Source organism: Paralichthys olivaceus, chromosome 15, assembly GCF_024713975.1.
Source record: "Paralichthys olivaceus isolate ysfri-2021 chromosome 15, ASM2471397v2, whole genome shotgun sequence".
NCBI lineage: Eukaryota > Metazoa > Chordata > Actinopteri > Pleuronectiformes > Paralichthyidae > Paralichthys > Paralichthys olivaceus.
Window position 1 is genome coordinate 17,265,190 of NC_091107.1, and position 26,391 is coordinate 17,291,580.

Consider the following 26,391-nt stretch of genomic DNA (forward strand, 5'->3'; position numbering starts at 1 on the left):
TTCATTTGCTGTCATTTTGGCTGGAGAGCACTGAATGGTTTCTGGGTGCATAAATAAAATTGCACATATATATGTGTCGTCAAAAGAGGCCCAACAACAATGTTCTGTACCATGCAGGCTCTCTCCACAAAGTTATTGCAGCCAAGCTTATAGGACTGATGCAAAAGAGGAATAACAAAAACCTCTGTGCAGCTTCAACTGCTCCCAGCATTTATTTTTAAAACTTAAAACCCTAATGAGTCGTCAGACATTACACAGCACAAGAGACCCTTAATTCACACCATGCCGGAGATTTGCTAGTGTGTGGAAGTCCTCCCTCAAAGAAGCCATGAGATGAAAAGTCACATTCTTAGGTGAGGAGACAAAACAATCGACTGTGTGCCTGTAAGAAAACAAATCAACCCTTTGCCAGAGTGAAGGTTATTTTTCCTGCCAATACTTGTGGAAAACACTGTGTACACTTTTTTCTCTTGTAGATTCTCTAGTGCTGCTGAGCATCAGGCCAAACAAAAAGTTACATGATGAAACCCAAACCTCAGTCAACTACAACAGTTCAATTCTTCTTATGAATTGAAATAACCCTGATATTTGCATTTTCTCTGTCGGATTAAGCTGCCAATCTACATATAGCTCATAATGTTTCTGTGCTTTTGTCATATGACCATAGACGCATAAATTTTTTATACTTTTACTCTGAGTAGTTATATCACTGTAAAGAGTGCTGCAGTTTGAGTTGTTGCAATAAATTGTCAGAAATTCCTGTTTTGTCTGTGAAGTTGTTTTTCCAGAGAAACATGCTGCTAGTTTTGTCAAGTAAACCCTACGATGGCCCTTTCTAAACATTTGATATATTCTAGATCCAGTAAATTTAAATGTGGTTTCACAAGGTGACTGTTGGGACTTGGTGGAGGTATGTACTCTGCTGAGAGTCATTTGAGTTTTTAATCATATTCTGTGGTGCTTGTGTAGACACTATCATTATTATCATTATTATGAAACAGTAATGTGAGGGTACTGGCTGTGGCTGAGGAGTAGAGTCAGTCGTCCACAAACCAGAAGGTCAGCGATTCCAAACCAATCGCTGAACCCAAAATGGTCCCTGACGGTTGTGCCATTAGGGATGTGTGACAAAGTGCTGCTCATAGATGCACTGTATGTGTTCTGGCTTTCGTTCCTCCTTTTTGACTTAAAGCCATTCAGACGCCTCAGGAGACTTCCAACACGCACATATTTATCAGCTTATTACCGTGAGCTGAACTGCTTGTGGGTCCCGTTGCAGAGACGAGGTGGATGAATGTTTGCGTGTGGTGTGAATGTGTGTATATGAGGTGGCCTTACGTCTATAGTTTAAGTCAAAGGTAGCTTAACATATAGTAATTAAATTATGTTCGAGTTCAAAGCAAAATAACAAACGGTAATTAACGATAATCAACAAACTTAGGAGTGTGTGGTTGAAAAACTGTTTCGCTGCGGTGTCTTTGTCTCTTGTCGCATTAACGTCTTTCAGCTGTATATGACGTCACTGGCTGGTATTAGTCTCAGCCAGTCAGCTCAAATTTGCTTAAATAAAATGTCTCGGACAGAATGGTTGTGTGTGTGAATGGGTGGATAGCAAAACTTTGCTGTGCTTTGAGTCATCAAGACCAGAAAAGCTCTATATAAATACAAACTATTTACTTTTCTTTCTCTCTTGTAACGTGAAAGCAAGACAAGGCATCTTAGAGGATCATAAATCAGCAACATTTATTTCCACTTTTTATACATTAAACGTGCATATCAATAAAACTAAAACTGATCATATAAATACCTCCACCGTAATACTGTTACAATAAATATGGCTCTATGGATTCTAGGTCAAATAAAAAAACCAAACAAAGTTCAATAACAACTGCTGTGCGACACAAGGAGACACTTTCAGGAAAACACTTTACACGTCATCTCTTTTTGCACATTTTTCGTTTTGAATGATGGACGTGTTTGGCGATTGTGCTGTGATAGGGGCCTCGCTCCACCTGTAGTCATTTGGACAGTGGCCCTTTGCTCTCCGCTGTGCTTTTTACTAAAGGTGATGCTGTTAAAAAAATGTTCACAGTGTCAGCATGACAGATAAGAAAATGGCTTTCTGCGTCCGCACTCAAGACTGCGCCCCCACCATCTGTGAAATCTGCACACACGCGCCAAAAGATTCTAAATGTGCTCACAGAACCTATATTTTATTTTACAATTTAAAGCAGACACTCTGCTCCACGTTGACTTGAAAAAAGGCATTTGTAATCCCTGGCTATGTCAAAAATGATACTGACTGAGAGAAGCTTCATGGGAAAGGGTGCCAGGCAGTGAGAAGTTCATGATACAGCTGTGGTTCACATGTACAGGAATACACCAACACATCAACTGCCATGTCAAAATATCACGTACAGTACTTTAAAAATTGATTACCAAGAAAACTCTGATAACGTGCAAAAGTAAACACATGTACTCTTTCACAAAACTCCCACACACAATGTTCATCTTTTACATGATATACAGTGAATAATTAATGTATAGATTGAGTAGTAAATATCAACACACACAGCTATGTTTTAGAATGTTTCAGTGATAATTTCTGTCTCAGTAATGTCTTTCTTCTTACGTAAATGTCAAGTATATAATGTCGTCCCATGCACCATCTCTAACTCATCGTTCAAATCCTGATTCGATCTTGTGCTTTCTTAACACTTAAAAACTCAAATAATTGTTTTCAGAAAGATGACACGATGCCACAAGTTTGACATGTGAAGTGAAGTGAAGGTTTGATGTGATTTATGGTGAGAGAAAGGATCAGATAAATGTCCTTTGGAACCAATCGTTTCAAAAGAGGAAGGAAAATTGAGAGGAAGTTGAGTTAGAGTGGCTAGCCTTCACAGCATCGTGGAAAGTTCCAAAGTCAAAAGATTCAAAGTCAGTCAGATATTGTGCAGAATCAGTTATAACTAATGATACAAATAGCTATAAACTTTTGTGAAAATAGACAAAAAAGAGACAGAGAGAAAACACGTTCAGTAGACTGTAAAAACAAAGAGAAGAAGAGTCGTGTCTGTGCGTTTTCCCTCTGTCTCAGAAGCCAGGCACGTGGCAGTACGCCTCCAACGAGGCCAACAGGATGTAGATGAACCACATGGAGATGAAGAGGAAGAAGGTGAGGAGCTTGGCTGTCCGTGGGCCTCCGAGCTCTGCACCCGACACGCTGGGACGCCGGCGGTAGAGGAGCACCATCACGCCAAACAGCGCCATGATGGTGAAGAGCGTGACGGAGAAGGCCAAGGAGCCAGGGTTCACCTTGAACACCTTGCCTTTGGACCGCCAGTAAACCGCCGCGATGGTCCACGCCACACCAATGCCCAGGAACACGTTCACCGCGTTGCTGCCGGTCACATTACCGATGGAGGCGTCAGCGTATTGGTCCTGGATGGCAGCCACTTTACTTGCAAACGTATCTGTTAAAGTAATAGATAAATGAAACATGTGAATTGTGCTAGTCGGATTTTGATTTGGAGATAAATGTTGTGCCTCTTGTGTAAAGTCCATCTCTATTAGAGACTTCAAATAAGACAAAGTTGACAGTAATTTAGTTTTGTGCAACTTTAAAATATTACTCTGGGGCATAAAGTGTTTCTGATACATTGGCGAAGTACAACTTGGCAGGTACAACTTTTTAACAAGAAACCATCTTTAAATATTTATATGTATTGAATAATAGCTTTTTTTAAACTATGGTGTATATATACACCAGTGAAAACAGAGAATGTATCTAAGCCTAAGGATCTCTCAAGCTGTTTTCAGACATTCTCTGGAGGGGCTGTATGTGAGAAAACAAATGTCTGAGGGATAATTTCTTCTGCCAGCCCCCTGGTAAGAACTCTGAGCAATGTTAATCATGACCATGTGCTAGACAAAATCCTCTAATCATTCAAGATCAGAAATCTGAATTCATGGATGAAACTCTCATCATCAGTGGATGGAACTCGTAAACTTATGTTCGGTCTAAAACTACAACACCCTGAGGTTAATCAGCTGATCATTGCCTTCGTCTGCCAGCTTGAAGGAGACTGTGTGGGGCTCACTGAGCTAAAACCTGCCAGTGCCTAATTTTCATGCTCTCATCGTGCCTCCCTGTGTTTAAGACACAGCGAAGTGGGAATACAGTTAAGCAGCATGGAGAGAATAACAAGCGAAACAATGTTTTTCTTTCTTTCCAGCTGGTTAATGCTCAAAAAGCTCTAGAGAGAATTCCTCTTACAGTTGGGTCACACAAGCCTTCCCAAACAGCTGCCTGCCTGCTTTGGAAAACCTCATAGGAAACATGCGGAACAAGTTGGATGTTCGAGCTGACAGACAACACGCATGCCCCACCTGGAACAGAGGTGCCGAGGGCCACGAACACCACGGCGGTGACGGAGTCTTTGAGGCCGATGGTGCAGCCAAAATGGGAGGCCAGGTCCCCGGTCACAGCCGTCAGGGCGCCGATGAGGGAAATGGACACGAAGAAGCAGGCCCAGCCGTTCCAGTACTCAGTGGGCGGGACGAAAGCGAAGAGGACTTTCCAGAAAACTGTCAGGAAGTGCATAATGTAATCGAAGCAAGACGGCAAGCGTTCCTCCCCGCTCTCCTCCTCATCGTCGTCACCTGGCAGAGACAGAGAAGAGATGCATATGTAAAACACTTGCATCCAACTGCTGCTTCTGCTTTTTCACATTATCTGAAGAATGTTTCTTGCACTATACAAATCAGACCTTTGTCTTTGTCAGTTCAAAAGTGCTTATTTTAATCTATCTACTAATTCCACAGTCATTTCTGTGTGTACATATGTACTTGGAACACATATCTCACAAACCTTTCATCTTATCGGCTTTACACCTAGCATGTGCTTTGTGAATTGCTTGAGAAAGTGCAGTGTCAGATTTGGTGTAATTCCGAGACACAATTTTCCCTATAGATGAAAATGTAATTAACAGCGCTCTAGGAGTGTGTGTGTGTTGGCAACATAGATTGCATGGGGTTGGAAACTGGGTCAAACACCCCCAGGTTATTTTGATCATTTTTTTAATTCTATTTTAACCTATTGGAGATTCACGGGTGCGGATCTTAATCACAGCAGCAACATTGTCTTCAAAGTAAAAGCCTGTTTATTTTATTGCTGCAATGCTTAATACTAGGTGAGCTTTTCATTTGAACAGTTGTGAATATTGGTCTGAAGATCGTGTCAATGTTTAACAGAACTCTGAAATAGTCGACATTGAAAACATGAAAACGTAACAGCAGTTCAATTAATCATTCAAAATTATATACAAGCCATACATGTGAAATGTTGCGAAGCAAATTCAGTTTCATTTTATGAAAATCACTGACTATAAAATCTTCACTGCAGATAAACCAGCTAGGATGAACACAAAGTTTTCTACTTTCAATCTGCACCATAGTATGCTAAAAAGCTCTGCACACAACGTCCAGCACACCAACAATAGAAAGTGGCAGCATATTGCAGAGCTGTTTGAGGAGGACCCACTTACAAGGAATCATTTTGAAGTAGCCCTGGAGCATTAACACAGGACAAGAAACGAGTCCATTTCAAACAGGCAGGTTTAGAACGGACACTGCACTAGTCATATTAGATCATATACAAATTGGTGAAATGGTAAATACTTGTAGCTCCATGAATTAATTAAACCAGAATAACATCTCAAAATCCAGCCATGAATATACTAATGCCCGCCATGTTGTGTGATGACCGTGTGGGAGTTAACCTTTTCAAATCTTTATATTAAATCTGTAAATATAGCTGTGACTCAGTGATTGAAGTACACAATTAGGCAGGAAGTGTACTTTTCTATTTATATATACACTCACTGCGTGCAAATCTGAGTGACCTCAACCAGAGAGGGAAAAAAAAGAGAAATGGGAGAAAAGAGCCTATTAACAAAATGATATATCTCTGGTTCCTAAGTCAGCTTTTAGCCCTGAATGCTCTGTGTACCAGTGCCTATCTAAAAGGTTCACAAAGCCAAATGACAGGGTTTCAAAAAGGGACCAAATAAAAGGTTTCGCCACACCATGTTCACTGACAGAAATTCTTCAGGGCTGTTGAATTGTCAGGCATTTTTCAGCTAGTTCGGTGTTTATGATGAGTCACATGAGGTGTTCACATGCATTTTTAATAAACTGCCAGGATTAAAAGAGGCAGCAAATAAAACACAAATGTATTAAAACACGTTTTGTTTTTGCCAGCTCTTCAATTCATTACGCTAAAATAATAATGAGTCTGAATTAGGCTTTAAACTTCATCCAATATCAAGCTGGAGCACTTTATTTAAAAAGTACTAACACAACCACACACACAAATGCACACACACACACGCATGCACGCACACACACACACACACACACACACACACTTAACCTGAACTTAATCTTAAAATGTAATTACTTAAGCTGTGAGGACATATTTTTTGTCACCATAAGAACACGAAGTCCCCATAATGTGACTATTCAAACAGATTTAGGTCCCCACAACATGACTAATAACCAGAAATACACACACAAACACACACACACACACATACACACACACACACACACACACACACACACTCAAACACTCAGGTTTGCACAGCTATCCTTAGGACTTTGCATTGACTTCTATTAATTGTAGACAGTCTAACCTTATCCCCAACCTGACCTATGACCAATACTAACCTTAACCTTAGCTTAAAACATGTCTTCACCTTAAAGTTTTATGATTCATGTTACTGGGACGTTGTTTGTCCCAGTAAGGACATAAAGTCCCTCAAGTGTGACTGGCGACTGTTAAAACAGAATTAGGACCTCACAACATGAGTAATACTTTAAACACACACACAGGCTGGTGTGTGGGGCAGCAGGTGGGCCAGCACCAGAGCTGCAGGCTCATTCTTCCATAGTCCCCCCCACCGTCTCAGTGAACACATGAGACATTTCAGGACACTGCCACGACTCACCTGCGCTGACAGTGACAGCACTAACAAACTGCTCCCTCCAGCTGCTGCTCCCCACCACGAGAGCCAGGTTGGTCTTCTTGATCAGCTTGTCCACTGTGCTCTGCAGACGACCCCGAAGACAAAGGAAGCAAAATAACACAACAAGGAGATAGAGATCACCGGCACATCTCAACACTGTCGTATAATAACATATTATGTCGTAATATGTGGTGAATTGAGATCGAATTAACTTTCTCCTCTCCCACTGTGGTGCACCGTGAGTCACCAAAACAAAACCCCACTGTCTCTCAGGAAAAAGACATTTAGTGGCGTAAAACTGCTTTTCACCAGAGCAGAAAATAGAGCCTTTCATGATACTGCAGCGCTGACTTAAACACATGAAGATCAGTTTACTCATCAGGAGAAATCACTGCAAACACCTTTTAGAAGATATCCAGTCATCTGGAAAATGAAACCTGGTGATTGTGAAGTCACAGCTTGAAATGCATCAGTTTTGAGCATAAAATGTTGTTTCATTTAGTCTTGTGACAACTCAACAAACCTTATGGCAGCGTGAGACAAAACTGATGGATTATCCCTTTAAAAGCATCACAGCTAAATGATACAGTTATCTCAACCTATCTATTAGAGCTGGATGAAATGACGAGAGACCGGCTCTGCTGGAGCCATTAGTTCCATGCACATAACTAATAATTCATCACCCGTCCCTGGTCAGATTAAATATTAATCTGCAGAAGTCCTAATATGAGAGTCATAATAAAAGATTCTGGTGTAGTTAGTGAAAGACAGTCAGTGCTTTATTTTGTCGGTATCAATGTAGAACAAATATATTGAGGTGAAAGCAACTTTGGAGGCCAGCATGGACCTGAACACTCTGATAAATAAATAAGGTGCACAGTAAATGCCATGTCGTTTGTTCGGCTTCTTGGTATACAATTGTTTGGGGATTAGAAGGTTGTGCAAGTCTCAATTCCGAAGAACAGCTGAGCAGGAAAAGAACAGGTCTCCTGAGCTTGTGTAAACTCAGTGTTTGATGCTGCGTATTTCACTTACCTTAAATTCATAAGACTCCTCGATAACCACCTCCAGCTTGGTGTGCTCTCCCAGACAGGGACAGCCCATCTTTGATACGTCCTCGGGTCCCACTGCTGTCTTGTTATCATTGGTGTCTCCTGCAGCAGAGGAACAGTCGTGAAAGCTATCAGTGGCTCCTACGTGAGAGATTTGTTAACAAGATAATGGAAGACGATATTCCATTAGTACAACATACTGAACGATCTGTGGGTCTGACTCAATAGCTTTTGTCTGAATCTCTGCTGAGCAGCAGAAGACAGACAGACTTCAAAGCATCATCCATATGCCATGAAATAATAAAAGAGGTCAGTAGAAAGCAAGCCTGCAAATCGATTCTCAGAATAAATTAAAACATATGGACAACAGGTTGGAGTATCAAAATAACACAGATATATATTTAATCTATTAAATACTAATTTACTTTGCTACTTGTTTGTTGCTTATCAATTCATTCCATGGCCTGTATGTTAATTGAATTAGAAATATTTGTATCTATTTATTCATTTTTACTTTTATTGATATATTACTAATTATTTTTCACTGTGTTGACTCATTAATTCATTTAATAGTCTATTTTATTAATATAACTAGGACGATATATATTCTTAATTAAGCATGCTATGTCATGTTGAAACACGTGCAGTACAAATCTCTTGTAATGATTCTCCTGTCTGGAGCCTGTGTTTTCTTGGGGACTTTTAAATATTTCATTGTGGATATTTTTGTGTTTTTTCTTGTGTTTGGTTTTTGGATTTCTATCTTTGCACTGTGAGCTCATTATTTCCTGTTTTATTTTGAAGCTTATCTTCTCGAGTCTCTCTCTTACTTTACTCCTTGACTAGTTTCCCTCTATTGATGACTTGCTCAGCCTTCATTAGCTTCTCCTGTGTGTTGTTAACTTTCTGTATTTAGTCTCTGTATTTTCTTTGTTCAGTGACAGTTCCCTTAGTCACTTCCTCTATCAGCGCTGCAGTGTTTTTCCAGTGTTTCTTCATCATGAGTTATTTACCCAGCTTCGATTTTTGAACATGCCTTCCACATATTACTTATGGATACCTCTACCTGTTCAAGGTAAAGACTGTTTATTGGATCTTTCCTCGTGTGCTTTATCTAATTTATTTTGGTTTTAAGATGATATAGCCTTCACTGAATTCACAGCATCTCATTTGATGAAAGGTAGGGTTGGTCATTTTTTTCTGCAATAAACATGACCGATTATGTCATTGAGTCCAAATTAAATGGTTGGTTGTGTACCTGTCTTTCACTAACTGACCTGCCTGCCCGTGCTCTCACTGTCTTCACAAGCCAAAAACACATACACCTCTGAAGTGAGATGATAGCGAGAGGTTAGCGAAGGAGTCATGGAAAAGTCAGCTTCTAGCAATTGTCAGTGCATGTCCATGTGTTCTGAGGGCGTAACTTTGACAAGAGGGCTGAAGGAGAGGTGGGATGTATGGGTTAGCTTTTCTAAGATTACACACCCTAGCTGTAATGTGCAGCTGTGGGCAGTAAAAACAGATACATGATATATAACTCTCAGGCCTTTTAGTCCTAACCCTGACCTTAAAGGTCCAGTGTGTAAGATTTAGGTGAAAGGGAACTATTGGCAGAAATTTAATGTAGAATAATCCTCAAGATGTTTTCACTAGTTTGTTTAGTCTAAATTGTAGTTTTCTTTACCCCAGAAAAGGCCCTTTATATTTAAATACTTTATATTTACATCAAGGGGGTCCTCTCTACGGAGGCCGCCAGGTTTTTTACATTAGTTCAGACTGGACAAACTAAACACCTTTCGAGTTTTTATGACAATTAAAGGGTACCACAGTTTCTTTTTCATGTTTGGAAGGAGAGGGTGAGGTGAGGGGTGTTCAGCTGCAACATGCAACTTCCACACTAGATATCATAAAATTCTACACATTGTACCTTTAAGTCAATAATCAAACCTTGAGTCCTCCATTATTAAGTTTGACCATGAAATGTGGCGATCCAACACTCTACACGACTTAGACCTTAAAATGTGTATCGCTTGATATAAACTGCACAAGCCCGAGAACTTAAATAAAACATAAAGGAGAGTGGATGCTGACTAAAGTGTATTTTAATACTTAAATGAGGAAAATCACTGCTACTTTGGTGGTGCAGCCGTGTCCTCAACTCACCGTGTCTCTTTCCCACCTCAAGCAGGACTGGTTCCTCCAACACGATGGTGAAGGTCTTGTTCTTCTCGTACTCCTCGTCATCGATGATCTTCACGTTCAGCATCTTCCTGTGAGCGAGAAGGGTCAAGGAACAGGAAAAGGATGGAGCGAAAGGAGTCATGCGGTGAATTCATTAATAAGGTTTGTATCAGGAAATAACAGCAGCTGTCATAATGAGTTAACCTGTAGTAGGGCTTTGTTATCCAATCAGAAATAGATCCCTAGCAACCAGTGGAAGCAGTTTCTAATGCTACGTTCGAATAAAAGCGGTGTAGCCGAGAGGTAGACTGCCCACACAATGAATCATGAATCAGAGCTGTTAGATAAGGAGATGGCAGCTTAAGATTTCAACAAATATCCTGTAGGGCAGAACATTGCGTACCAAAAAAAAAAGGATTTTTCCCCAGCAGTCCACAAGAGGGCGAACTCCTTTTACACCATAAATTACATTTATCATAAAATTAGAAATGTATTTGTGAAATAGCCCACAATCCTCGCAAACACTTCAAATTTTAAGTAATGGAAAACTGCATTATTGTTGATATTATTATCTTTTAACTGTTGAAATCTACAGACGCATGCGAGTTCAAGCTAACACCCAACCCGACCATGTGACGCTGCGGTGTCAGTCTGTGACCGATATATTCTCCTCAGCCCGCTTCATTCTCCCACACTGTCACACTCAGTCTTTCTCTCCCTCTCCCTCCATCTCCCTAATGATATGTGGGCGGTTGTCTATTTCCGTCTACACACATACACTCAGGATTCGACAACATGCAGGAAAGAGCGTTTGCTCGCAGAACAGAAGGATTTAATTTTAAACACGAACAATACGTCATTGGCTGCCTAATGTCAGGCAGAGTCATGCCAGTGGGAGCATATCACCTAGAGTCCTCACAATGGATACAAAAGACCCCATCTTCTAAACAAGCGGCCGTTTCAAGTGCTATATGTACAGTTACAGGGTGAGTCTACTTTGAAGCATCGTGGAGAGGCCTTAAAATAAAATATGACTGTTCAGCCGCTATATTCATGCGGCAGCCATTTTGATATTACATCACGCTTGGGGCAGAAAGAGTTTGTCCTGCTGCAGTGAATCAAAATGAGGAGAGAATATAATATGGCAGGGTTCAGACAAACATTTACATTTCGGAAACCTCAGACAAAAATTCAAATGAGAAATTCAAATGTGTCAAAAAGCAGCAGAGGAACGGATTCACTTCCTGCATTAGGCTGATTAGTTGGCAATTTAACAGCAAATCTCTGCCAGAGTCTAACGCTCATTTGCTCTCATTTCAGACAGGAAGTGGATGATTATTACTCAAGTGAGGAACATTTCAAAACGGACCACAGACTTTTAAATATACACCTTTCAGGCAGAGAATAAATTATTCCACGAATTTGTTCATTTCGTTTTCATGAAAAAAAGAATTTTAATCCATTGAGTCTCATGGAGCTTCTACCTTCATGTAACAGCAGTATGAAAATACCAGAGCAATGTAGATTCAACCAGAGTGACTCCCAGTAGAGCGCATACTTCCACTAAGTGAAACAGTCCCCTAAGGAATCCACATTTAAATTCACTACCACATTTTTATTTGTATCAGCACCAAATTTCACACACTATCAGTCTACTAAATATGAGAGATTTTTCATCAAGATCCACGAATTACTCTCTGAGGAATCAATGAAATCTTTGAAAAATACTCAAAAATATACAGAAATGTATATATCTTGGATTCGCTCCCCTGACACTACTACTGTACTAACAAATGCAGATGGAAAAAACATTTCAGGTTAGAGTTTGAAAATTATGAATATATTGTATATATACATGAACAAGACATATAAAAATAAGCATATCAACCAAGTAACAGTACAGCTGTTGAATCAACTGACTCCCATGGGTCTCATTTTGTTGAGTTAGACAACAAGATCAATATCACTTTTATATCTGTATAGTAAATATAAAAGTAGAGTGTGCAGGTAGCCTATTTATCTCAGCTTCAGCATAACAGTTAGGGCTGATTCCCAAGGTAAGATATCTGCCTGAGACAATATTCCCTACTGGTCCACTGACTTCAATTTGTTAACAATTGTTATTGTCCAAGTTTCTCTATCCGCACAATTGAGTTTGAAATGGTCACTATTAGAATCAGGCTCATGGATATATCACCACCCTGCTCTGTTCCCTGTGCTCCCAGTCCAATAAGCAGCTTAGTACAATAAGCACAGTTGAACTCATATCACATTACACATTAGACTGTGTATCAGCCATCTATCCAGTCCTGAGAAGTCATTGTGGGTAATATATCCTGCTATTGTGTCTGACACACACACACACAATACACAGAATTGTATTGTCTGAGGTAAAACACGTCCTAACTTAAGCAAAGTAAGAAAACATCTTCATCAATTGACAAAACCTGAGCTGCCGATACACACGACACAACTGAATACGTAAAGGTGCTGAAAGAAGCACAAACAACAGAGGGAGTTTCTCCAGGGGACACAAGGAAATAATGAACGCTACTGGGACAAGCTTTGCGTTCAATACTTTGTGGCTTGGTGATTTTAGAGCAGCTAGAAAACATTCCATTGCTGTTGGAGCTACTTGCAGCATGTCTCTGCATTTGCTTGTGTCAAATTGATGAAAAGATTCTTTCTTCATTTGCTTGTGTTTTTTTAACTGTCAGTACGCTGAGCTCTTATCTAGCCGGCCTATGACAGCAGCTGTAATCTCTGCTGCATGGAATACGCTGCAGAAAGTCTGACTGGCTCTGTTTCACTGGTGCTAATATAACTACAGAGGGCGTCTCATGTTTTCTGGGATTACTGAATCTGTGCATGCCTTATCTGTAAAACAATTAGCTGGATTAACTTTGATTAACCCGCAAAAAGAGAATAAGAGTCAGGGTCTCTTGTGGTCTGCTCAGACGCTCATCTCTGGAGAGAGGGGCCGTGCCACTTTGATTCTTTAAGAAGCTCTGGAGTTTCCCTCTCCCCCACATCCTGTGTTAATGTGGTGAAGATGATCCAGTTTCCTCCCACAGTCTAAAGACCTGTACAGTAAGTCATGAGGACTGGAGACTCCAAACTGCCTACAGGCAGAGTGAGAGTGATTTTGTGCCTCTGTATGTTCACCCTGGGAGAGAGTCTCTGCCTCCTACCCTCTGCATGCTGGTACGGGCTCCAGCTCTCCTGAGAGCCTGACAAAAATGAAGCCAGCAGGGAGAATGACTGAAATCATATTCAGTATGCATGACAGTATGTCAAACGCTCACGTCTGAAGAGGGGCAATGCCATTCAGTTAAAAAAGTGCAGATCAAACTAGTGTGTCAGCACCTATCTGCCATGCTGAAGTGTCCTTGAGCAACATACTGACTCTCCATCATCCAGCTCCATAGAGACTGCAGTACAATGAATATTGAGATATATGTTCCTCATATCTGCCGCAGATAAAATATAAAACATTGTACTGTCTCCTCTCTAATTTGATATTAGATTATTATGTACAGAAACAGGGATTTTGACATGGTGATGTATGACCCTACCTCTGATAACTTAAAAGCTGGGTGGTAGGTTTCATGACATCATAACAGATGAGCACAGGAAGAGAAGAGTGAGATTGGAAGAATCTCGCCATACAACATGACTCTGTGAGCCTGTGCTTAGTCTATTTAAATATTTAGCATTGATCCTCTGGGAACCATAAATGTCTGTGCAACATTTTGTTGAAGCTTGTTTTCACCAGCGTTTGTTTGTTGGTTAGTTAGTAAGGTTACTAAGAAACTACCAAACCGATTTCCGTGACACTTTGTAGAGGGGTGGAGCATGACCCAAGCAACAACCCTTGCACATTTCCATAAAAAGTAATATCAACTGGACCGGTAGGGGGAACATCATTTTTGCAGCCAACAACCTTCGACAACTCTGGAGCAGATTATGGCGAGGAAATTTAACAAGGTGGCTGTGAGGTAGATTAGTAGTATTCAGGGGGGGGAAACAAACAAACAACACTTATATGTATATCGACATACTGTAAAGATTGAGCCTGTGTCAATGAAAGATATTAAAGTGTTGTTCTTGTCAGACACTCTCCAGTGGACCTGAATTTCTTTGTTTACCAGGCGTAGCGAGCACTATTCAGTGTAGCCCTCAAGCTACGTGGACCGGGGATAAAAAGTGAGGCCTAATTACATTATTTACATTTGATGAACTGCTTTATATAGGATTGTTTAAAAAAAGAAACCTTCACATCAGTGCTAAGAACCTTCTCCTCTACCTCGGTGAATTCACAGAAAGCAGCATGCGATTTGAGAGAGGTCTTAACCCGCTCAGAATGTGGTGACATTACCCAACTGAGCCGCGGCTGCTCCTCTTTCATCCACGTTTGTCAGGAAGGTCAGGATTTTATTGATCCTGACTACATTAGGCATGAGAAATAAATAATATCAGTGTATCGATTTCCCTTTTCAGAGGAGTTCTCCTCACAGCTTTTTCATCGTAGCTTATGTAACTGCCCCAGTTATCCACTTCAGCCTCAACTAGTGTACCGTGCCACACATCTTGAGGCGCTCACAAAAACACATACAAGAGGAAGCTACACTTAGACATCAAAGAGTCTGTGCAGATCTTCCGCTAATCCATGAACACATAATGTAAAATGCTTCTCCATGTCAGCCACCTGTTTATTTGGGGTTTCTGTGTACATTTTAATCTATTTCCTGCAGAGCAGAATTTAGAAAGTAAATTATTATTTAACTGCACGCCCACATTTTAAACCCTTCATTTTGGCTCTGTGTCAACAGCTTAAAAACTTGGCTTCCTCGTCTTCTTTGCTCCTCTGCATGCTGCAACATCGACCCGGGCCGGCAGATGCACACACAGACACAAGGAACCACAAAGCCAGAGAGGCTGTAACAAACACACACAGAAACGACATAGAGCTGCCTGGGGGCCTGCTGCTGAGTGTCAGCTCTTTGTCCTGAGCGCTCGGGGGAAACACTTGGGCAAGAAAAGCCGGCTTCGTTTGAAGGAGGAACTTTGGCAGCCTGCTGAGCAGTCAGGAACACGGATATGCATTTTAACACAGCATGTGCATGAAGCTCTTTGGCATAGACGCAAACACACAGACAGCTTCATGCTTACAAGAGCTGAAATGCTTTGAGATGACGATGCACAGACACACAGTGGTGGGGCTTCACCTGCATCTTTAACTGGGCAGACTGAGCGCTCCAAATTACAGCCTCATGAAAAATTCAGTCTGACTCGAGCATCTGAGCAGCATAAAGCAGAAACAAAATATTATCTTGTTGAAAATGTTGCGCTCTTGAAAATCTTTTCAAGAGGCTTTGATTAACACCCTTGTGTTGCAAATAGAGATGAACGACACAATCTCTCTCTAACCCTCTGATAGCAGGTTTAGATTCTTCAGCTGGATGCAATAATAAATAAGCTGCTGCGTCTTGACCCTACAGGACCTGGCAATTCTGACTCATGTCTGAAGTTTCCACCCATTATCAGAGACCCTTTAAATCCTCGCACAGGAGCAGCTGAGCACAGCTTTGGCTTCTTTTCATTGGTTTTCGGGTAGAAACTGTCCTGCTCTGCTGGATCCTTCTCTCCACAGTCCCTCCTCCACACCAGGCTCAATAGCAACTGTTGCGGAAAAAGCCGAGTCCAGATAATATAAAATGTGCAGATGCTTGTGTCACTGTCGGCTTGCTACAGTCTGTTTGACTTGTCTAGTCTCGCCTCAGTAGGTGAGGATTTTATGTAACACTCAGTCTTCATTTGAGCTCAGATACAAGCTGTCTTCTCATCTCACAGTGTTCGACACCATTGTCTCATTAACTGCACCTTCTGCAGCTCTTTGCGATGCCTCAAGAACTTTTGGGACTCGTTTAACCCCTCTTTACTAGCTTTAATTGCTTTGGAAGCTCAAGAAGCTCTTTTTCTAGTATCCCGTTGGAGCCAAATTTTGTTTGATGTGGGCTTACGCACACATACACACAAGCAGACGTGCAAAAAAGCAAGCACAAACACAGATAAATGTGCAACGAGCGAACTGAGAAACTGCGAGACAAAAAAGACAAATTGGAAGATCTGCATTCTCTCTGACACCGAGTATTCACCTGCCTCTCCTCCCACTCGGCCAACCTACACAATACACCTACACACGAGCCCTGAAATCCTCTTCACACAGACAGATTCCTCTGACACATTTTATGCCTCTTGCTTCCTCCCGCGGTGTGTTGTAAATCATTTTGTGAAATGCTTGATGCAATTTAGTTGCATTTCCCCTTCATTAAATAATAAAGAAGCTGTGGATAATTGCCAGGTTCTCTTCTCATCTCATCATTAAAAAACAAACAAAAAACACAACAACAAGTGTCTCTCATCTTTCTGCCGCAACGGTGGAGAGAAAAGCTTGAAAAACATCACACTTTCACCCTTCCTCTTTTCATCTGCCACTCTGCTGCTGCATTTGTGAATCCTTTGGTTCAAATGATCACACAGGCTTCATCACATGCACCCATCTCAGTATCTGCTCAGTCCTCATATTCCAGTCACCAGTCTGATTTTCTTCTCTCTGCTCTGTGGCTCACACACTCACTTCCCTCTGTTTCTGCAGTGGACATTTCATTGCTCTGCAATACAACAAATTCCCATATAACCTCCACAGAAACACCACAGCTCTGCCTATTAATTCTGCATGCATTCATAGAAAACTGCCTCGGAGCTTCTCACTGTTCTTTTTCTATAACATCAGCCTCACTGTTTCATTTAACTGCCTCACAATTATCTCATCCTCCCACATCATCCCTGTGAAAGATCTAAACTTCTCAGAGTGAATGTATCTATGACTCATAAAAATAGTCTTTATATCCTTTAGGGGTGAGCAGACAACCGACAGTGATATAGCACGACTGTTAACATACCAATGTGTGGGCTGTGATGTTTAATGAAGTTATTAGAAGCAACAACAAGACATCACATCAACTAAAAAAAGAAGAATTGCTGCTCACATGGTCTCGTCGTTCTGAAACTCCAGCTTCCCAGACACCTCCTCGTAGTCCTCCCCGGCCTTGGCAGTGCCCTCGGCCGTGTGGTAAGGCACCGCCACTTTCCCTCTGGCCCCGGATGTCCGGTGAACCTTCACCTGCATGTTGCCAACGCTCTCACTGACCCTTGTGGAGTTGCTTTCAAACGTAAAGATGCCGGCGTGGTCGTCATCGTAGATGGTCACCGTGGCGGTGTGAGCGTTGCCCAGGGCTGCCTTTGGAGGAGTGTGAGAGGACATGCCAACCGTGCTGTTACTGGAGTTGATGGAGCTCGGCTCCAGGACAGAGACCTCGGCGCGGTGCACGATACGTGGGTTACTGAGGCGCACGTAGAAGTGCTCGTCCTCTTCAAAAATGTCATCATCGATAACGCCAACTGTGAATTCTTTAGTTGTTTCACCGGGCTTGAAGACTAAAGTGCCCTCGGCAAACTCATAATCTGAGCCTGCATTGGCTGTTCCATCCTCTGTACGGTAGTCCACCTGCATGGCACAGGAAAAGATACTTGTTAAATATTCAGTAACTGTAGTTATAATAAAATGGTGAATTATTAATATTTTCTGCCTGAAGCAGTTAAAGTTGATTTTAAATTGACCTTGAGCATTCCCATTCTCCCACCTACCTTCACAGTGCAGCCACTTTCTCCTCCATGGCGGCTCACTGACAGCTTTAGTGAGCCACAATTCTCAAAGCACTGATAGTGAGAGGGATCAAACTGCAGGTAGATGGTGTTGGGATCTTCCTCTTGCCCAGTCGCTTCATGACAGCTCACGACCTTCCTGGCCTGATCAGCTGCGTGCTTTTTCAGGATGTTCCCGGCGCCGATCATCATGCGTGTGGCTTGGATGCGATAGAAGGCCCGACTCTTCTGCTGCTGGACCAGCACTTGGTAGTTGGCCATCTCAATCAGCTGCTCCATGTCCTTCTCCGGATGCCTCTGCTTTAAATCTTTCAAAGTGCGAGCCATCTCCCTTCGGGCCTCTTCCTCTTGATCTTGCTCCGTGCTCCCTCCTCCTTCCTCCACCCCTTCCAGCATCCCATCCAAAGCTTCTTTAGGGTGAGTGTGGGAGTTCACACCCTGGCCGTCCATCTCCAAGTCCATTTTAGTGAACATGGCGTCGCCCTCTGACTCGATGATAATGCCGCGGGTCTTGTCTGCGCGATAACGCTTGTGGACGTACTTGTAGAAAAGCAGGCGTCTGTCTGCGATCCAGGCTTGCAGCACACAGAGGGGGAAGAAGAGGAAGGTGAGGACGGCCTCCCAGATGGCCACCTCTCCAGGGGAGAACACGGACAAGATGAGGTACAGCCAGATGTAGGCGAACACGCTCCAGGCAGCAGTGACAAAAAACACCCGAAGGTGCTTTATCTTGCGGATTTCATTTTCTGGCACCACATAGACACAGATAGCGATGATAATGAACATGTTGAAAGCAGCGCTGCCCACGATGGTGCTGGGGCCCAGAGATCCAGCCTCAAAGTTATGCCCGATCACTTCGATGACGGACAACAGGATCTCTGGTGCTGATGAGCCCAGTGCCATCAGTGTCAGGTTGGACACCGTCTCATTCCAGACACGGACAGTCGTTGTGGTGATCTCGCCGTTGGGCTTCTTGATGGTGATCTCCTTTTCCTGAGAGGTGATGACCTCGATAGACGACATGAAGCGGTCTGCGATGATGGACATGCCCAGGAACATGTATATAAGAGCTGCGAAGTAAACTATGGCACGGGCCACCTTGTCGCCCACCGCAGGGTTTTGTGGGTTCCACAAGGGCAGCACCACACCCTCAGAGCAGTTACTCTCAGTGGAGCAGTTGTCTGCTTTGCTGCCAGCGTCTTCATGGCCCTGGGAGAAATGAGTTACCCCCGGGAGCAGGACGAGCAGGAAAGAGATGAACATATATGGACTGATGGGCGGAGAGCGGTTCAGGATACTCTTATGCAGTAGCATGTTGACGATACTTGCAGTCTGCCGATGTTCAATACATGTCACATGTGAAGGTCTATACAAACCTCGGAAAGACAGAAGAAAGAGGAAATTTGCAGAGAAAATCAGATTGTTGCATTGATTACATCAGATATTCATCTATTCTTAGGATAAACTTTACAGGAAAAGGGTCAACAACACAAAAGTCCTAACTCTCATGCTCTTTTGTATGCAAATGATGTGGGATTTAGCAGTTTGGTCAGTCCGAGTTTAGAAAGCCAGAAGTATTGGCACCTACTAATAGTTGAGTCACTCATATTGAACTACTCTGTCAAACTCCCACACATGTAATGTGGCCAATGTGTGCCGAGCAGCAGTAAAAATATTAACCCTCTGCACTGGAAATATTGAGGGGAAAACACTGACTCAGTTCACCGTGTACAGCAAGTTGGATGAAAAGAAACATCTTCACTGACAATGAGTTAACGACAAAATAGCAGTTGTTGTTAGACGTCCTGGAATAAACATATTATACGAGTATTTAAAGGAGAAATTCAGCCTACCTCTCAGCTCCATATTATTTAATGCTAACAAATGCAACATATTTTTCTCCCCATTTTATCTAAGCCTTTAAAACTATGTCATGGGACAAATTAAAATCATTTCACTGTGGTTTTCTTGGCAGCGCAGTGACCATCTTTACAGCTTGAGTGAGTATTTCAAGTGTCAATACACTCCAGAGGATTAACGTCTGAATCAGAGAGAAAAAGAGAAGAGAAATACCAGGGAGTGTAATCTACTGCTTCCCAATTATAATTTTAAGTCCATTTATGTCTCACAAATAGGTTGCCCACCAGAAGAAGAGTAGAAATGTCAATGCTTCATGAGCGTCAGATTTAAAAAAAAGCTGCAATCTTCACTGCTTAACCTGCGCATCAGGGGAGTGCCACCTCCATCGGTTTCCATCAAGGCTACATTTCAGGGGTTAAGCAGCGCAGCTCAGCCGGAGAAAATTAACTTGTCCGTTTTTTTGTTGCCTCATAAATAAATGAGGGACTGTTTGTGTTTGTGCAACAACAGCTTTTATGCAGCAGCTCAACATCTGTGTGCCGAGTGGAAAGATCAGAAACCATGGACAGTGACTCCTCCAGCAGACAGGAGGAACCAGCCATGAGGGACATGTGACCGTCCACAAAAAGTCCTGACTTTAAAAACATTCAGATGCATTATGAGTCCAAGAGTCATTGTGTACTTCATGTAATTCAGAGAGAGTTTAGCTCTGTCATTTCCAACGATAACATAAAATAATAATATAATGTTTTCTTTGGCAAACAACCCTGCACAAATTTTGAGTGGGTGATGTTTCTATGGCAAAAGCAAGCTCTCCAACTGGTGGGAATGTAGGGATGGAGCTTTTTTTCTTTCTTTCTTTTTTTAAAAATCAATGCTATAGAGACAAGATGTGTAGCTACTTTCTAGTGGTGTCGGCTACTGTTCACTGACTCACATGTCTTGTTCAAATCACCATATAACAATAAGCTTACATGGGAAATTACTTTTAGTGACACTCTGCCTTGTTTCCTTGAGAATACAGAGATTTCTAGTCAAAAAAAACAAATGAAGCCGAAGGTTTTTTGCAGCTTAATTTGATCATTTGCAAACCTCAAGTCTCACCGAAAACACTTCATATATAGATTCTGAGGAAGCAATTCCCCTAGAGGAACTCAACCAGTCCAAAACCACAATTCTCTGTGAAGCTAATATTTACTGTTTATTATTATTATTCCAACAACCTCACTCCAGCTGCTGAAAGAGCCCAGTAAGATGTCACTCTTCCATTTGACATGATTTCGCGTGCAATCTACAGCTACTCTAAAATTAAAAAACAACTCTGACCCAAATTAAATGATGATCTAATCTTTAGAACGGTTCCTGTTTGGTTCGCAGGGGTCTCAGGTTGACAAGCAAACACTTGAACATAATGAGGCACATTTTGATGCCAGAAATGGTTTTGTGTGTGAAGGTGCATTTGTTTCTTTTATTTTCAAATGGTGGCATTCTCAATTAACAATGAGCGACTTCCTAAATGTCATTTCCACTGTCCTGGGAATGAAAAGTCATAAAAATGACAAACAGGATGAAAATGGAGGAGGAACAGAATGTAAACACAAGAGGAAAGTGGCTGTTTGCAGATAACATAATTCATTATATTGAACCAAAACCCACAATCAGTAAACAGTAAGCAGAGATGACAAGTGTAGTGTTGGTTTGCATTCACTTATGAGCCTCAGAGCCTGATGCTAACAGCATAGTGGTGAAGAATCCAGATGTGCATGCAAGAATAGTGTTAGCACTGAAAATGGTTAATATTCTAAGAAACTGAATTACTCACCCGGGTGCAGTTGTCTGAGTCAGCTCGGTATGGAAGTTGTGGCCTCAGGAGATGAAGTTATCCTCTAGATCGCTCTGTGGAAAAACGAATTCTCTTAAATTCTAGGGAGACTTTTCAATTCTAGCCAGACAGGATCCCCACACATATAAGAGACTTTTAAGAAGCTTATTAAAAGCCACAGATGCGGGGATGTAGATTTAGCAGCTGGAGTAAAAATATTCCTGTAGAGACAATTCACAGATGTTAAGTTACAAATGGGTTCTGAAACAACTAGATTACTGCACATTACAGATGCAGGAGAGAGGAGAGGAAAAAGCCGATTATCCCATCATCAGCAGTCTGTGCATGAGAGACGAGCAGAGCGGTCCATTTGGTGCGCACAGCAGTCCCGCACACATACTCACAGAAAGATGATTTTCAGCTGGACCCTGGTCATAGTGGCTGTCTGTGTACCCTGCACCAGCACAATGTGTGAAGACACTCCGTGTGCCATTCACACAGCGGGCTGCTGTAATGGTGTTGGCTTGTTGCGCTGGTGTCTTGGAAATGACGCGTAGCTCTGCCCGGTGCTTCTCCGCTATCTGTTTCTCCCCCTCCCCTGGCAGGCAGGTACACTATACCTAAGCAAACTTAACACTGTCGGATTAGTTCATCTTATTAAATCCCCGTCGTCTTCTTCTTCCACCTTCAGGAAAACCTAAGTGCTTTTCTCATAAACCACAATGCGTTCTGAGCTTTATCCTGTCCAGGCTACGTGCGATTGTTGATGCGTAAAAATAATAAATTAAAAAAACATGTCTCTGTCTTCGTTCGTCCCGCATGAATCAGTCAGAAATTCAACATTTCCTAATTAAAATGAAAAAAGCTTTAGGGTAACATTTTCACCCGCGATTTGAAAATGAGTGAGAAATTGTTCTTTTCTGTCTGAGCTGGAAAACGAAAAGAACCAAACTGGACTGCACATGAAGAGGAGGCGTTAATGAATGGTGAAGAATTGAGAGGACACAAAACCACACACACACGGATCAGGACACGATGGAGATCAAGCAGAGGGATGGTGGCAGACAGATACAAGAACAGAAGAAGAGAGGAGTGTGATGTTATGCAGATGGAAGCCTTGTCTTACTCTTGCGGTGGCCAGCTTTGGCACAAGAAACGATGAGCGAGATGGAAAAAAAAGCAGTAACACTGCAGAAACAGGGGAGGAGACGTTCACATTCAGCGCCAGGTCCTCCTGACTGCGCATCAGGAGTCTGAGGATGAATGAACGGTTCACTCCTAAATCCTCATCTTCAGCTCATTGTCGTTAGCGTCAGCCCATCACAAGCTGCTCTAAGCTCAAAGCTACAGAGATGTTGCCTGTAGGTCTGTAGGTGTGTTGTGGTGTTTGGTGGTTTGATTTTTGTAATACAGTCTGGGTGGTTATAGACAGAGATGTACTTTGAATACACATGAAGTTTTACCCTGAAATTCAAATTTTTTTGGGCATGTACATGTGTGATTGATTATAAAACTGGTATAAGATCTAACAGGATTGATTCATTTTTGGAAAATAAACAAACAAACCTTTAAAAAAGGGAAGAAGAGGAGAATTAAAGTCTATAGTCCATATTACCCATGACACACTACCTCACGAGATTGTTGGTGAATGATGGATCGGCAACTTTGTGGTGATGAAAAATCAAGGCATGAAGGTAATATCCTCTGTGGATCTGGAGGATGCGTTCTGAAGTCAGAGAAAAATAACCCTAATGATGTCACAGTGATGCCATCTGTGTTATTTTCTTTACTTCAAATGTTTGAAAAATGATTCCTCACTGAAGCACAGTGAATCCTGGGATACGTTGGGCTGGGAAGTATCCACCTGTTGGAGCCTTAGTTTCTCAGGGACTGAAGGACTCATTTATCGACAGCATTTGAAGAAGATTTTAAAATAGAACAGTCTAGTCACACGATTGTGACACAGTCAGTCTTCAAGGTTGTGGGCTGAGGGCAGGAATGGATGATGTACTGAGGCTACGCAAGCTAAGAAATTCTTTTAGCTTAATCCTATGCTTAACACTCCTACAGGTGGTGTGTCAGCATGTATTTACATTCAGAGTGATTCAGTGTGAGCCTGTAGACATTTAACATAATAGAATGAGGCATTTCAAAGTATATGTGAGGGTGACAGGGGATTGTCCTTCAGTCACTAACTGAAATATTAGGCAAGTGGAAATTAGGACTCATCAGGTGATCGGCCAACATCAGGATTAATTCTCTGGCTGCCACAAATGTCTGTATCTGATGGGTCTAGTCTTCGACTCCGAAAGTGTTTGAACACAGTGTAAGAAAACATCTCCACCCCTGAAGCAACAGTGCAAGCAAAGCTTAAAATACAGCTTTCATTTAGATAAAGTTGATTTAGTTTTATTGGTGGGTGGTTGGCTGTAATAATGGTGGAATACAAACAGTTGATAACGCACCTGAAGGAATGGTTATGGCAAACCTTGCAGAGAAATAAAAGAGATTGCACTGAGATCTGGGGGACAGAGAGCGATGGGGGAGGAGAAACACTCAAATAACATGAGGAGGAGCAGCATACTGGAATCTTGTGTTCCTGCAGAGAGGACTTCAAGCCCATATGAAGAAACCTGAAGGGTTTAAAATGTTACCTGTGAAGATAATAATGATAATAACTGTATTTGTATAGCATTTATCTAAACAAAGTTACAAAGTACTTCACAAGGAAAATAATAAAATCCATGGCTAAAAAAGTATTCAATTCAGTTACATTTTTTGGTTCATGGAGCATTTTAACCATCACATTTGAGCTCTGTAAGACTGGTTGTTGTAATGAAAATAATATGATAGATGCTTCACTTGAAGAAGTCACTCAAAGCTCTGTTTTCATTCCAACACAACCTGTTTAAACCCAATAGGCTCACCTGAAACCTCCCTGTTGACACATTGTTTCATTAAAGAAAGAGAGGAAACATAAATCACCCTCTTAATAGACAATGCACATGCAAATGGGGAAAACATTATTAATAAATAATGATAGCATTGAGAGTATTTGCTTGTTTTGTTAGTATTTTCTTGTGTTAGTAGCATTTTGAGAATATGTTTGTGTTGCAAGTATTTGGTAGCATTGTAAGTATTTGGTAGCATTGTAAGTATTTGGTAGCATTGTGAGTATTTGGTTGTGTTGCAAGTATTTGGTTGTGTTGGTAGCATTGTGAGTATTTGGTTGTGTTGGTAGCATTGTGAGTATTTGGTTGTGTTGGTAGCATTGTGAGTATTTGGTAGCATTGTGAGTATTTGGTTGTGTTGGTAGCATTGCAAGTATTTGGTAGCATTGTAAGTATTTGGTTGTGTTGGTAGCATTGTGAGTGTTGTGGACAATCTGCTGATCAATGGTCACCTCATCAATGAAGAAAGCGTTCAGGAGCCCTTTGATGTCTTATGCTGAAATATTTATTGACGCTTGGCCAAGGAGAAAATCAGAATTCATCCATACAACATCTGTGCATGATGCTCTCTCATATTCTGAAGTCTGCTTTCCTGCAGTCACACTTTAAACCCCAACAGATCATTGAATCTATGGGTGTGCTTGTTGCTAAACAGTCAAATGTATTTACTAGTTCTGGAGACAGTATTGCTGCTTACGCAGTCTCATATCTGTGATGTCTAGGGAGTGAAGACTTTGACCTTCACCAAGCTCTTGCACTTCCCAAACACAACAACCTGTTGCACTCTGCCCCAGAGAGGACAAGAGACAGTGTCTATGAAAATTCCATAACAGTAAGTATTTGGTAGCATTGTGAGTATTTGGTTGTGTTGCAAGTATTTGGTTGTGTTGGTATCATTGTGAGTATTTGGTTGTGTTGGTAGCATTACCAGTAGTTGGTTGTGTTGCAAGTATTTGCGTGTGTTGTGGATATTTTCTCACTCATTTTGTCAAATGGATCAAGATGTCTACATTTGCATGTGTTGTGTCTATTGCATGTGTTGCAGTGGGTTGACCTCTGGGAAAACGCAGAAATTCCATTAATTTGAATTAACATAGAGAGACATATCACACACATTTAATTGGATCACATGTGTCTGAATATGAACAGATAAATATAATCTTTCTTAAGATACCGTCCTCTGTCTTCAGAAAGAAGATAGATAGTGATACTGTGTATATTCGCACATAGAATAAGAGAGAGGCAGGTGCTGCTCTGTGTAACCTGTGATACTAATGAATCCTTACCCCATGAGCACACACATACACACACACTATTGTACTCTCCAGTGTGTTCAAACAAGTAATTGTGTCTGTGACAGGCCAGTCACTGTATCGCTCCTATATATTTCAGTCCCCTGTCCTTCAGCACCATGGACAGCACCTCTTCTCTAACACAGGGAGGAAGAACAACATCCAAGTCACATCAGAACAGACCTAGTGGGTTTTATCTCACATATAAAATATTATGATACAGGGAATTAATTTGAAGGGCTCAATTAGCTTATCACTCATTATTATCTCATATAACATTATTGGTGAGGAAATTGTTTCTTGGACGTGGGAGGGAAAGCATGAACATCCAATAACTGCGGTTTTCTGATAATATCATAAATTCAGTCACAATCTCAAGCTTTTGTGATGCATTTTTTGTAGAGCAGCTGTCTGCTCGTGTGTTATTTCTCCATCTGCGCCTTCTGGTCATGGACTCAAGTACCTTAATTCATT

General features: G+C 41.6%; 1 protein-coding gene across 2 annotated transcripts; it reads right to left on the minus strand.

Annotated features, from left to right (window-relative positions):
• Positions 1-1,718: 1,718 nt before the first annotated feature.
• Positions 1,719-23,031, minus strand: slc8a4a (solute carrier family 8 member 4a). 2 transcript variants are annotated; one of them, XM_069509959.1, is made up of 9 exons: positions 22,801-23,031; positions 21,675-21,748; positions 17,975-19,358; positions 17,317-17,834; positions 10,247-10,353; positions 8,067-8,185; positions 7,014-7,113; positions 4,393-4,665; positions 1,719-3,476 (listed from the first exon to the last, which is right to left on the minus strand). In XM_069509959.1, the coding sequence occupies exons 3-9, from the start codon at positions 19,304-19,306 to the stop codon at positions 3,097-3,099; spliced, it is 2,829 nt and encodes a 942-aa protein (XP_069366060.1). In that variant the 5' UTR covers positions 19,307-19,358; positions 21,675-21,748; positions 22,801-23,031; the 3' UTR covers positions 1,719-3,096. The 2 variants fall into 2 exon arrangements, with proteins under 2 accessions (XP_069366060.1, XP_019940870.2); XM_020085311.2 differs by having other exon boundaries at positions 22,079-23,031.
• Between the last annotated feature and the right edge of the window lie 3,360 nt (positions 23,032-26,391).